At 34.9% G+C, this 14,764-nt stretch overlaps 1 protein-coding gene across 8 annotated transcripts in view; it reads left to right on the top strand.

The window, feature by feature from the left end:
* The window catches only part of KTN1 (kinectin 1), a 111,634-nt gene that overhangs the window by 83,396 nt on the left and 13,474 nt on the right, over positions 1–14,764 (top strand). For 3 of the 8 annotated variants that reach the window (XM_025295480.3, XM_025295476.3, XM_044924944.2), the window contains exons 32-39: positions 265–355; positions 2,366–2,452; positions 5,972–6,061; positions 10,462–10,542; positions 12,886–12,975; positions 13,096–13,188; positions 14,262–14,333; positions 14,542–14,625. In XM_025295480.3, coding sequence (XP_025151265.1) covers positions 265–355; positions 2,366–2,452; positions 5,972–6,061; positions 10,462–10,542; positions 12,886–12,975; positions 13,096–13,188; positions 14,262–14,333; positions 14,542–14,625 — 688 coding nt within the window. The remainder of the gene's footprint in view (positions 1–264; positions 356–2,365; positions 2,453–5,971; positions 6,062–10,461; positions 10,543–12,885; positions 12,976–13,095; positions 13,189–14,261; positions 14,334–14,541; positions 14,626–14,764) is intronic. The other 5 variants (XM_025295484.3, XM_025295481.3, XM_025295482.3 and 2 more) reach the window with 3 other exon arrangements.

The following is a 14,764-nucleotide window of genomic DNA, read 5'->3' as shown; positions in this document are numbered from 1 at the left end:
TATTCAGGAACTGTTTCTTAGGGGATGATTTCTTTTTAGCATAAATGTCAGCATATCATACTGTGAAGTTTTATGTATTTCTGAAAATAAGAATTCATTCTGAAAATAGATTTTCTGTGGTAACTGTAGTTAAGCTTAAAGAGTTTGCCTGGGTTACTGCGTTTTTCAAAGCATCACCTACTTGCTGTTTTTATTTTGTAGTAACTAGTACTATGTCCACTGTTTACCTAAAATACTGTTATATAAATCCATTTTCTGGTTTAGAATTTCAGAAAGAGAGAAGGAAATAACTGATCTCAAGAATGAGTTAGATTCTTTGAAGGATGCTGTTGAACACCAGAGGAAGAAAAATAATGTAAGCAAGTCTTTATCAGAATAAAGCTTATTATTATTATTTCACTGAAATCCATGGATTAGAATTCTTTTAATCTACTTTTGCCTTAAATTTCTTAATCTTTGTAGAAAAGTACTGTTTTGTGTGTAGGTTTTTTGAGAACATTATTGGGGAAATCACTTTATTAGAGAGTAGGTGTTTTTTTTTAAATGAGTAAGTGAAAAGTCCATTTTGTACACATCTGAACATTTATATATTCAAGTTAGAATTATTATAGCTTCAGGTTTAAAAAAAACCTATAGTTTACTTTCTGTTGAACTTTTACTGGAAAATTATTCTTTCAGCTCATTATCTTAAAGGCTTTTCTTTTTTTGACCGGGCTAGCCTTTTTGTAAACTATAAAAGTAATGCCAGAATTCAAACTTAGTATTTTCAATAATTATGTGTCTTTTGAAGTCTCTGGCACTTCCCTTTTTAAACTGAGAGGTGTTTTCAAATTTTGGTGATTAAGCATGTTAGAGGCCTCACAACCTGAATGCATTTAGGTTAGAATGGATGGGATAGTGCCCTGAGAAATATTGACAAATAGTAAATATAAGTTTCTTTAAGTCTCTCTGATCAGAATACTACACCTTTAAGTAGAATACAAGCATTCTTGCTAGATGAAGAATTTTTGCACACACAAGTTTCATTGTTAAGACTTAAGCAAAGTTAGAAATGTTATTGAAATCTAAGCCGGTATTTTCTAATGAAATTTGATTTTTCAAAGTTTGCATTAATTTGTTAATTTAACAAGTTGACATGTTTCTGCTCCCCTGAGTTTGTCAAAATTAGGTACGTGAATTGCCCTTTGTGTGTTTATAACGTTACTAATAGCATTGCTTGGCCAAAAAACCTGAGATGAATTTGCCAGTATTACTGTTGACATCTTAGCTGTGTTTTATGATTGGAATTGTAAGATAAGGAAGGCATAGTAATGCCAGTTTAATGCAGCAGCAGTAGCAGTGCTGGAGGCATTGCAGTGTGTGAAAAGAGCCAGGACGCTGGAGGCCAGCAGATTGTGACGTCAGTCCATTCTAGTTATGCCTCCTCATTTGCTTTGTACATGTGGTCATGCTTATTAACTTACCTAAGCTGTGGTTTTGCTATCTATAAAATGGGAATACGTACCTCTTCGGGTTGTTACGAGGATTAATGAAAATCTATGTAAAGTGCCAGGTACAGTGTTGGACACACAAGTAAGCATTCAATACATAGTGGTTATTGGCTTTTTAGTTTTTGTTTTCAATCTTTTTAGATTTCTAAATCTGAAGAAAGATGGAAATATAGCAGATTGTCCTTATTAATATTTGCTAATGAAATGCTGTTAAAATAGATCTTTCAGAGCTCAGCTTCTTTCTCTTACAAGAATGGGTTTTATAGCTTTCTAACCTTCCTGTTTGCCTTGATCAAGTAGCTTGTGCAATTCCTGTCAGGTTGTTTTTTGGTATGCACATTTGACCATGCCAAGAAAGAGAGAGAAATACAATGAATTCCTATGTCATTCTTAGGTAGACTTGAAATGTGTTAAATCAATAAAACATATTTAGAGGAAAAATTGTTATGCTGCAGTGGAAAGTCCCATGAATGATATTGGGTCCTGTTTAAAAATCATATTTAAAGCCTTTTGTAATACTTGTGTATTTGTTCTGTCCTTTAATCCTTTGATATTCGATGTACCTGAAATTATATTTGTAATCTTGGTTTCTGTGCTTACTTTTGAATGCTTTCTTCTTTGTCTTGTGTGCATAGTAATTACTTTAAAGCTGGCATATTTGGTGTGTATACTAAAACATGGGAAGTGGGCATCTTTATTTTCTCATTCAAATTTCTAAACATTGCTTTTTATTTTTTTGCTAATATACATATTTTCCCATTGAAATAATTTTGCAATAACCAGCATTTAAATGCAGTGCAAAATACTGATGAAGCGAAAAGCAAAAATATTTCAATAATGGATAAACTGAAATCATTCTTTCTAAAAATGATTAGGACCTTCGGGAGAAAAACTGGGAAGCAATGGAAGCATTGGCATCAACTGAAAAATTGCTGCAGGACAAAGTGAACAAGACTTCCAAGGTTGTAATGCTAACTCCTAGAAACAATCCACTGAACAGAAAATCTGCAGCTTGTCTTAAAATCCGACTAAAGCATTTAATTTTACTGCAATTTAAATATAAAATCTCCTTATCATCCATATTTATCACCTCTCTCATCTCTGCTTTTTTCACCTACTCCTTGAAGCTTTAATTTGGGGCATGCTGCTTTGTAGTGATTGCTTGATTTTTGAGCTTTGGTGATTACTGCTTTAAGCTTAAGAGTCTCAGGAGGCCTATGCTACCCATGTAAGCTCTTGTCAGACAGAGTGTACCTCTTGGGTTGGTTAAAAGAACTTGGTGAAAACCCTGAGCCAAAAAGATCTAATCTAATTAACAAACACACACCCAGTGGACTCTCCTAGATTCTCTGAGGCATACCAAGATGACTCAAACAAGGTGGAAAACGAAAGTCTTCAGAAGTACAGGGAAGGCATCAATTTTGGGTGTGTTGTTGGGCATGGTCCCTTATAAGAGATGAAATTAAACTAGGTTTTTAAATGGCTGGACAGTAATGATACATACATGTTTAGTATACAGTTATTAGCATAAGGGATAATTCTCTTAACTGGGGTATATAAAGTACTCCTGAAACATATATCCCCCTCTGTCTTACAAATGATTAAGAATTCTCCCTGAGTTCAAGTTCTTCATGGATTTAAAGATTTCTAATCAATTGTAATTGAGAAGTTGAATTTAAAGATTGAGAGAAATAAATGGGGGCAGTTTCAAGAATTTTGAAAATTCCTACCAAGAATAAACTTGGAACAGAATTGGTGAATTTTTGTTATGGGTTAAAGTTCATTGTGTTATTCAATTCAGCATTCTAGAAGTATCTAGAAGTATTCTAGAGGTATCTTAGCACATATTTTTGTGTGCTAAGGTAATATGTTGAATTTTAAATGTAGGTCTTTATGACATTTGAAGGACTTTTTTTTTAAAGCAGAGTAGAATTTTAATAATTTTAATGAAATATATGTTTGTAGTTATATTTCCTTTAGTGTAATGGATTTGTGTTTAGTTACATACTTACTCATCAGGCCCTAATTTTCACTAAAACCTTGATTTGAGACAGCTAGCAAATAATGGGACCAGAGAAATCTAGGTCAGAGAATAGAAAAATCTAGGCCAGCTTGGACATTATGGTTTCATTGTCAGTGGCTGCAGTCAGCTCTGTCAGCAGTAGGGGCTCTGTATAGTTTCTGATTGTTTCTATAACTTTGATTTTCACTGTTAAGAGCTCCCTTTTAGCTTTTATTTTGTTATGAGGCTGGTTATCTACAAAGTGCTAAACTCTTAATATCATGCTATTCCTACAAGAAGTTATATACCACTTGTCATAGGGCATTCTTGCATGTTATGATTCCAAAAGAAAACTAGAATTTATTTTACTATGTGTTTGGTGATGAATATAAGAATTTATCCATGTTTCAAACCTCGTCACCAAATGCGTGATGGCCTCTTGCATGGCTAATGATCTATAGAGCATAGACTTTATACTTTCTCTGTTTTAATGTGTATATTTAGACAGTCCTGAGATAGCATAGGTGTAAAGTGATACTGATTAACCTATAGACTACAAGTTGTACTATAAGGAGTAAATGTTCTTGAGGAGCCACTGTAAATGACAGGTTCACATGAAAGACATTTCACACACTATTACACTTAGATAAAAATAGTAAGGAAATTGTAATAGTAAGGAAATAATGATGCAATTTTCAGTTATATCTTTTCCAGATTTTAAGGTGGAATGGAAATTGCTATTCACAACCAAACTACTATGTCAAATGGAAACTTTTTACCTAACTTGTTAGTACACCTTTGTTCTTGTTAGTTACAAATTAGACACCTATTTCCTTTAGTTAGATTATTTTTCCCTTGGGGAATTTTCAAAAAATTTTCTGTCCCAGTCTCTCTTCCTAACTGATTTTCTTTAGAGGTTGCTCTACTGCTTCTATGCTTCGTTGCTCAGTCATGTCCAACTCTTTGTGACCCCATGGACTGTAGCCCGCCACTCCTCTGTCCATGGGATTTTTCAGGCAAAAATACTGGAGTGAGTTGCCATTTCCTTCTCCAGAGCATCTTCCAGACCCAGGGATCAAACCCCTGTCTCCTGTGTTTCTTGCATTACAGATGGATCCTTTATCTGCTGAGCTATCAGGGAAGCCCACCACTTCTATGGTCAGATGATAAAGATGAGCTCTTGATTGTTTCTGAATTAGCTGTTAATCATTTTCCTTAAATGAATGTACCTTATTTTATACAGTTAGATGGGTATATTTCTGAAAAATAGTGGACTTCATTGAGTTATTGAAAATATTCCATTAAAACTCATTGAATTATTGAAAATACTCTATTAAATATTCCATTTTTAAAATCCTGCCACTAATCTGAGTAAAGTAACAGCATTTTGTATGTATAGAATATGATTAATCTCTAGCTTCTTACTGTATAACTTTAGATTTTTTATACTATTAGATTTTCTTAAATTGAAGTGTGTGCATCTTAAATCTGTAATATATTTGAAAGATCAGTTTAAATAATGGGGGAAAGATAGGCTTGAGATCTTGCTAGCTTGCTTGCCTTCTTGTCACCTGTTGAACTTCACCAGTGTTTTGAGATGATTTTCTTGGCTTTGTTTAGATGTGTATTTTTATAGATGTCTTTTTTTAATCTTGTAGAGATAATTTGAATATTAGACATTTATTTTTGTGTGATCAAATTATTATCCTAATTTTGACAAACTGTGGCTTTGAATTAACCATTGATACCCATTAGACTTGGATTTGAAATCACCAAATCTAGACATGCATTTGTAATACTTATCTTTAAATTTACAGCTGACAGAGTCCATGCATATGTGTCAGAATTAGTTTTCTTGATGTATGGCATTGGTGAAGTAGTATACCATCAATTTTTCCTCTTTCTCTTTACTCCTTTTTTCATATGTACACTTGTCAAATTTTGGTGGTTCTTTTTTCCCCCTTTGTTTAGCATAAATAGCTTCACATGACCTTGAAACTGGAAGTATCAAAGTTGCCATTTTAATCCCATTATTAAATTTAATTCCATGATTTATTGTCCATCAGTGATGTATTTTTTGAAAAGAGACTTGCCAGCCTCAGTTATGTCACCCAGATGCATATTTTTTACATGTAGCTTGTTTTAGCTGTAGGAAATGTTTTTTGTTTTGGCTTGGTTTTTGAATTGTTCCTGGAAGGGGTATCACTTGATGGCAAGGAAAATGTTAATATTGTCAGATATTGCCTTAGCTTGATTAATGTAAGACATTATTTGTTACTTAGGATGCTTTTGAGATTTTGCAGATTTTTTTCTTATGTAAGCATTTTGATATTTCAGAATGGGAAATTTGAACATTTGTCAGTAATAAGAATTTTAAAAATACCTTGCCTTTTCTTCCTTTAAGCTTAAAAGACTGTAGCTTTTTTATTTTTCAATTCTGTAATCTTCTGAGTTTGATTTGGTGCTTCCTCTGCTTTAGGAAAGACAACAACACGTGGAAGCTGTTGAGTTAGAAGCTAAAGAAGTTCTCAAAAAATTATTTCCAAAGGTGTCCGTCCCTTCTAATTTGGTAAGATTAATTTATTATTTTTTAAAACATGACATCTTTATCATTATTTAAGGAAGTTGTGAATAAGTAGCATTTGCACTCTGCACTTGGTTTTAATGGTGTGCTTATCAGTCTTTCTCATTTTTAACCTAAGGTGTCTTGAGTAGTTAAAATCAGTTAATTTGGTTCAAAATAATTTGTTTTTTCAATTGCTACTTTATTATAATCTATAAAATTTATATATCAGACATTATTTAGGTTATAAACATCATAAATGGGAAAGAGGTATTTCTTCATAAGTCAATAGTGGCTGAAAGTGAAAGTGTTGTCGCTCAGTTGTGTCCTGCTCTTTGCAACTCCATGGAGTGCAGCCCACCAGGCTCCTCTGTCCATGGGATTCTTTAGACAAGGATATTGGAGTGGGTAGACATTTCTGTCTCCAGGGGATCTTCCCGACTCGGGTCAAACCCTGGTCTCCTGCATTGTAGGCAGATTCTTTACTGTCTGAGCCACCAGGGAAGACTCAGTAGTGGTTAATAAATCAGTAATATTCTTAATGGCTTTATTAAAAATAGAACTTAATTTTAGGTGATTCCTTCTTAATTTTAAGAACACTTTATTTTTAAAAGTATTTAATACTAAGAACTAGGCTCTTTTTATTTCAAAACTTAAAATTTTGGTTATCTGTTAACTTTTTAAGCAAAAGTCTTGAAGATGATTTGGAATAGCTTGTTTTATCTGAGATTGTATGTGTTTTAAATGGGAGAGAAAAGTTTACTTGATTCAGAGAATATAATGAATATTTGGGGGCAGAGAAAGAAGCCAGTGAGTGTGCATGTAGTTTTCTAAAATAATAATAGAGGTCTTTTTTTTCTTTCAATGGAAAATTATACATACAGTCAAAAGTAGAGAGAATAGCATAATGAGCCTGATGTACCTTGTATCTCACCTTAACAGTTACCTATACGACATGCGTTGATACTGACAGTTTTATTTTGGAGGAAGTCAAACATCAGAGCATTTCATCAGTAAATATTTCTAAATAATAAGGATTCCTTCAAAAAATACTATTATTATATTTTAAAAAAATTTCTTATATCCTACATCTAGACAATACTTGGATTTCTTCAGTTGTGATACAATCTATTTTAATGAAATAATAACAACTTATTGTAGTTTTTTAGTCAGGATTCAGATAAAGTCAACATGTGACTGATTTAAGATGTCTTCTAGATCCTTTTTATTCCACAGGTTCCCTTTTGTCAGCATACCTTCTCGCCCACTTTTTTTTTTTAATGTAGTGGTTTCAAGTTCATTTTCCCAGTCTGGATTTAGCTGACTGCATCCCTGTAATGTCAGTATGTTCCTCTGTCCTTTGTGTATCTCGTAAATTGGTAATCAGTGGAGTCCTGATTAGATTCAGACTCAGCACTCCAGGGGCAGGACAGGGTGGAGGCAAGACTATTTCATGAGCAGTGTTGTGCGCTTCCCTTAGGAGGGCCATAAGGCTCAGTGATAAAGTGTCTGCCTGCCAGTGCAGGAGATGTGGATTCGATCCCTGGGTTGGGAAGATCCTCTGGAGAAGGAAGTGGCAACCCACTCTAGTGTTCTTGCCTGGAAAATTCTGTTGACAGAGGAGTCTATTGACCATGGGGTCGCAAAAAGTTGAACATAGACATGACTTAGCAACTAATCAACAGCAATGTTTGCCTGTGCTTCTTTGGCCCTTTAGAGCTTATTTAGTCTGGCTACCAAATCTTTTTGACACAGCCCTGCTAATCTTTGGTAGCTTCTTTGCTTAGTGGTGTGATAAGATGTTCCTGAATTTATCATATGCATTTCCTGCCCCAAATTTTGAATCAGGATATTTCTCCAAGGAGAGGGCTTTGGGTGCCAGGTGTGATGTAAGTAAACTTAATGACCTATTCTCTGTGCAGTCTGAGTTTAGCTGCTTACTCTCAGGTTTTATCTATGTATATTCTATGTCTATCTTGCAGAAGAAGCAAAAATGCTTCTGTTTTCATTGTAACTGTTGAGGACATATTCAGGTTTGATGACTTAATAGATAATTGGTTGAATTGATGAAATACTGTGTTCTGGGTAATATGGATAAATTGTCAGTTCTAGTGCTGTTTTTACAATAAACACAGGAGGAGTTGTTCTTCCTATATTTCATATTTTTTTACTTTGTAGCCATAAGTCGTTTTTATTTCTGTATTCCTACTCTATATTTCATTAATGGAATAATGAAATTGGGAGATTTGTTTGATAGTATTTTATGAGCCAGAAGAGTTCATGCTTTGTATTTCTCTTCTTTAAAGATTATATAAGATCACCAGAATTAAAAATTCTTTTTAATGTAGCAAATTATTTCTTAACAGCTGTATTACTCACCTACAACCACCAAACCTTTTTTACACTATAAATATTTATGAATCACTGTAAGACATGGATGATTATATTTGGCTTCTATTCATCCACTTGTTAAAAGTTGAATACTTCTGCATGTAGTCTATGTTTAAGAAATATATTAAGTTTTCTGTGTGCTACTTAGAGTCTAGTATATAAGTTTTTAGAGATATGATGGATAATAGACTATTTACCTTAAGATAAAGCAATAATAATTAAATTTAATATTAAATTAAATTAGTCAGTAGATATAAAAGGGCTTTTATACATGAAGTAATTTTTGTAAACTGTTTTCTATTGCTTTTTTGCTAAGAAAATCTGCAGAGAAGAGATCTAAACTATATGACCGAGATTGAAGGGAAGTTTATATACTTTAAGTGTCTAAACAATTTTTCAACTGAATTTAATTTATATGGAATCTTAGTATTCGAAGCTAAGTAGGATTTTAATAGTATGTTTTCATCATCAGTCAAATTTATGATTGTGCTCAGTCATGTATGACTCTTTGCGACCCCATAGACTATAGCCCATCAGTCTCCTCTGTTCATGGAATTTTTCAGGCAAGAATCCTGGAGTGGTTTGCCAGTTCCTCCTCCAGCCCAGGATTTGAACCCATGTCTCCTGCATCTCTTGCATTACAGGAGGATTCCTTACCACTGAGCCACAGGGGAATGTAATTTTTTTTTAAATGAAGAGGCTTTTATGACTAATATGTACTATGGGATATTGCACTACAGGGTGATCTCAGCATCCAGTTGTCTTTGTTTTTTATTTTTATTTGATGAAATATAGAGAATCCTGATTCAGCCACATAACTAAAGCTTTTAATTAGAGCAATTAATAGAAATTTCATATGTGTGTGTTTTTTTTTAATCTTGAATTAAACTAAACCAAAGACCTATCAGTGGGCTTCCCTGATAGCTCAGTTGGTAAAGAATCTGCCTGTAATGCAGGAGACCCCAGTTTGATTCCTGGGTAGGGAAGATCTGCTGGAGAAGGGATAGGCTACCCACTCCACTATTAGGGCTTCCCTTGTGGCTTAGCTGGTTAAGAATCTGCTTGCAATACGGGAGACCTGTGTTCGATCCCTGGGTTGGGAAGATCCCCTGGAGAAGGGAAAGGCCGCCCGCTCCAGTATTCTGGCCTGGAGAATTCCATGGACTGTATAGCCCATGGGGTGGCAAAGAGTCAGACATGACTGAGCGACTTTCACTTTTACTTTCAAAGACCTAAAAGACCTAAGAGGAAATTTTCTTTAAAGTATCTACCAAACACTCTTTATCTGAGTTTAAAATTTAGACAAGAAGCATAAAAAATCTAGAATAATTTATTTTTAACAAATTATTTATTTTAAAATATTTAACTAATAATTTAATAACTTATTTTAATGACTAAAACTATAAGAATGCCTTGTGTTTGCCTCAGCTAACCTTACAGTACAAATATAATTTTTGTTGATTTTAAACACATAAATATTCATGTATTCTTATTTCTCATTATGATTTTTAAAATGTTTCATAATATTTATTTTCAAGTATTTTCATAATGCCTGGAACACCTTCATAGAATCTGAAATCTTCTAACTAGTGTATCTCTGTAGAACTATCTCCTAAAAAAAGAAAAGTTTGAAAAATTGCTTAATCTAAGCTTTCTCTGTCTTAAAGATTGAATCTATTAGTCCCAGCCCTGGTTAGTGGTAGAGAGTAGTTTGAGCCCAAATCTTACCTGTATGGCCTGAATTTATTTGCAAATATCCTTGGACAGGGTAAATAAATTTAGATTTGATTTTGATGGTAATATAGTACACAGGCATATTTTTAGTGTTTATTTTCAAGACCGGGTCATGTACAACTTACTTAACAACTATAATCTTTTTTGAGCTTTCCACAGGGATGGTGTTTGTCTACATAGGTTTCTTTTTATAATCTTCCAGTTTGGTTATTTACCTTTTTTTTTTACTTATTTCATTTAGGTATTTTTTAAAATTAGTTATTTGATTTTTTTCTCCACAGAGTTATAGTGAATGGTTGCATGGATTTGAAAAGAAGGCAAAAGAATGTGTGGCTGGAGCTTCAGGTTCAGAGGAGGTTAAGGTTAGTTCAAGAAGTGAAGTATGTATATTTTAAACAAATGTAGAAAAAAAGAATAAATCAGAATTTGTCCTTAAGTTTGGGAAAGATAATAACTACATTATGAGTAGAATAGTGATCTTTTCAGAAAGTATAAGGTGATGTCATTTTGTGTACATTTCGATGCAAATGCCATTGTCGTCCTCATATTTGATATGTGTACAAAGCTGGTATTTGTCATTTCTTCAGCTCTGTTATCTTCAGTTCAGTTCAGTTCAGTCGCTCAGTCGTGTCCAGCTCTTTGCGACCCCATGAATCGCAGCACGCCAGGCCTCCCTGTCCATCACCAACTCCCGGAGTTCACTCAGACTCACGTCCATTGAGTCAGTGACGCCATCTAGCCATCTCATCCTCTGTCGTCCCCTTCTCCTCCTGCCCCCAATCCCTCCCAGCATCAGAGTCTTTTCCAATGAGTCAACTCTTCGCATGAGGTGGCCAAAGTACTGGAGTTTCAGCTTTAGCATCATTCCTTCCAAAGAAATTCCAGGGCTGATCTCCTTCAGAATGGACTGGTTGGATCTCCTTGCAGTCCAAGGGACTCTCAAGAGTCTTCTCCAACACCACAGTTCAAAAGTATCAATTCTTTGGCACTCAGCTTTCTTCACAGTCCAACTCTCACATCCATACATGACCACAGGAAAAACCATAGCCTTGACTAGACGGACCATTGTTGGTAAAGTAATGTCTCTGCTTTTGAATATGCTATCCAGGTTGGTCATAACTTTCTTTCCAAGGAGTAAGTGTCTTTTAATTTCATGGCTGCAGTCACCATCTGCAGTGATTTTGGAGCCTCCAAAAATAAAGTCTGACACTGTTTCCACTGTTTCCCCATCTATTTCCCATGAAGTGATGGGACCGGATGCCATGATCTTTGTTTTCTGAATGTTGAGCTTTAAGCCAACTTTTTCACTCTCCACTTCCACTTTCATCAAGAGGCTTTTTAGTTCCTCTTCACTTTCTGCCATAAAGGTGGTATCATCTGCATATCTGAGGTTATTGATATTTCTCCCAGCAATCTTGATTCCAGCTTGTGCTTCTTCTAGCCCAGCGTTTCTCATGATGTACTCTGCATATAAGTTAAATAAGCAGGGTGACAATATACAGCCTTGACGTACTCCTTTTCCTATTTGGAACCAGTCTGTTGTTCCATGTCCAGTTCTAACTGTTGCTTCCTGACCTGCATACAGATTTCTCAAGAGGCAGGTCAGGTGGTCTGGTATTCCCATCTCTTTCAGAATTTTCCACAGTTGATTGTGATCCACACAGTCAAAGGCTTTGGCATAGTCAATAAAGCAGAAATAGATGTTTTTCTGGAACTCTCTTGCTTTTTCCATGATCCAGCAGATGTTGGCAATTTGATCTCTGGTTCCTCTACCTTTTCTAAAACCCGCTTGAACATCAGGAAGTTCACGGTTCATGTATTGCTGAAGCCTGGCTTGGAGAATCATTTATAAAACTGAATATTTATCTCTGATTCTCTTTTTAGTTTGGGTTCAGGAAGTAAAGATCAGTTAATAGGTAGAACCTGACTGGTTTACTAACATAATACGTTATTCAGGAGTGTTCAGAGCCTAGATGCATTTTTATGCTTGACTGCTAAAATTTGGGAGATTCATTTTTTTTTTTGTATCACAAGTGGCATGAATATAACCCTGTGGCATTGTGACTTTATTTCATATGAAGATCTGCTTTGATTTTACTGTCTCACTAAATAGTGACAAACCTATTTATATAAAATTGTATGATTATATTTTGTATTAAACATACTCTAGAAGTTTTATCTTTTGGCCATTCCTCCTGGCTTCTCTGGTGGCTCAGAAAAGTGAAGAATCTGCCTGCAATGTAGGCGATCTGGGTTCAACTCCTAGGTTGGGAAGATCCACTGGAGAAGGGAATGGGAACCCACTCCAGTATTCTTGCCTGGAGAATCCCATGGACAGAGGAGCCTGGCAGGCTGCAATCCTTAGGGTCACAAAGAGTCGGACACAACTGAGTGACTAAACTTTCTTTCCTGGCATGTGAGATCTTAGTTTCCCGACCAGGGTTCGAACCTGTGTCCCTTGCATTGGAAACATGGAGCCTTAACCACTGGAATGCCAGAGAAGTCCCAGACTGGGAGTTTTATTAGGAAAATCAAATGACTTAACAGTGTCATTGAATTTCACTGCCACTTGAGAAGGTTGAAATGTAGTGATTAATAATAAAACAGAAGCCATTTATCTTAATATATCAATAAGTACAGAAACATTTGAAGCACAAAACTTTCTGGTAAAACTAGAGAATTTTTATTTATATCATTCTTTGCAGGATTTGGAGCACAAGTTGAAAGAAGCTGATGAAATGCACACATTGTTACAACTAGAGTGTGAAAAATACAAATCCGTCCTTGCAGAAACAGTAGGAAATGATTTTTAATCTACATTTTAAAATAATTATTAATTTATTACTTAGTGGCTTAAGTAGTTTATCTTTGTATTAGAACGTGAATTTTTCAGAACAACTATACTGTGTTCATAGGAAGGAATTTTACAGAAGCTACAGAGAAGTGTGGAACAAGAAGAGAATAAATGGAAAGTTAAGGTTGATGAATCACAGAAGACTATTAAACAGGTATTTAAAGAAAGCTTAGTGAAAAAAATAAGTAAGAGTTGTGTGAACTATTGGAAAAAAACAAAATCCAAACAGACTGGCAGTTCTCAACGTGGGGGTTCTGGATCCGCAGCATCAGTATCTCATGGGAACTTGTTAGACATGCTTTTAGGCCCCACCCATAGCTTACTGGGGGCGAAACTCTGGGGCCAACACAGAGTTTCAAAGAGCACCACCCCCACCCCCGCAATGATACAGTGTTTTAAAGAGTTTTAAAAACACTGTTTTAAAGAGCCCTGCCCCCCCACCCCCTGCCCTGCAATGATACAGAATGTAAAGCGGTGTTGAAGAACCACAAGGTGATAACATAAGGCAAATAATTTGGTGTTCACAATGTTTTCAAACACTGATTTGTGACTCATGATATAGTATTCAAGAAATAGTAAGTCCTTCTGTTCATGGGACCTGAATGTTGTTAATGTAGTCTTAGTTTTTCTTCTATTTATAGTTTTCCCTCCATATCCATCAGGAAAGTGGTTTCAGAATCTTCAAAGATGCCCAAATCTGGTATCTTGAATGCTCATATAAAATGGATAGTAGTACTTGGGTGTGGTAAAGAGTGCTGTCTCTTGCTCACTTGTTTTCCTAGGCCAACCTGTGCAGAATCTAGAATTGTTGATGGTATTCTGTAATAATACATTTGGGGATTGATGAAGCTGATTATCAGTTAATTGTTAAAAAATTAAGCACTTTAGCTGGACCTCATATAATGTCATGCAAATGAGGTAGGTTTTGATCACAGTGTAAATCAAGTTATATGTGACACTCTCATTTTTAAGGGCTTTTAAAATTAAGTTATGGCTTTAAATGAGATACCTTAAAAAAAAAAAACACCTCTGGGACACAGTTGTTGAGGGAGTAGCCTACTGTTTTCTCCCTTTGCCTGGCAAAGAAAGAAAGTCACTCTTTCTCCTCCAAAAAAAACAAAAAAAAAACACCTCCGAAGTATCTAATTGATTAAAATTCTACAAGATAGAAAAGCCTTTGTATCATTGGTGGTTTGACTCAGTCTTATAAATTATTTCACATTTCAGATGCAGTTGTCATTCACATCTTTGGAGCAAGAGCTAGATCGGTTAAGAAGAGAAAATAAAGATATTGAAAATGTATGTTATCTCATTGTTTTGATTTGTAACCTATGGCCTCATTTTTAGCATTAAGGCTGTGTTTTAAGATTTCTTTTATCTAATGATGTGGTTGTTGTACTTTTATTGAGATGGTATAGTTTTGAATTCAGTAAGTCTTGTAACTTTTCATTGTAGGGAAGTATCTTAAATTTGTTTCTTAACTTTTCCTTCTTTGTTGTATTGCTAGCTGAGAAGAGAACGAGAGCATTTGGAAATGGAACTAGAGAAGGCAGAAATGGAACGATCTACCTATGTTACAGAAGTCAGAGAGGTACTTAAAATAGAATTTTTTCAACCTTGCTTCTCAGGTGAAGTTAAATTTATAACAGAATGATAAAATATTTCAGTGTAAGTTGTTTGTGGCAGAGCTTCCAAGTAGCATACAAACATGGGATATCATAAGGAGATCA

The sequence above is a fragment of the Bubalus bubalis genome, chromosome 11 (assembly GCF_019923935.1).
Source record: "Bubalus bubalis isolate 160015118507 breed Murrah chromosome 11, NDDB_SH_1, whole genome shotgun sequence".
In the NCBI taxonomy this organism is placed as follows: Eukaryota; Metazoa; Chordata; class Mammalia; order Artiodactyla; family Bovidae; genus Bubalus; species Bubalus bubalis.
This window is presented reverse-complemented; position numbering and strand designations above follow the sequence as displayed.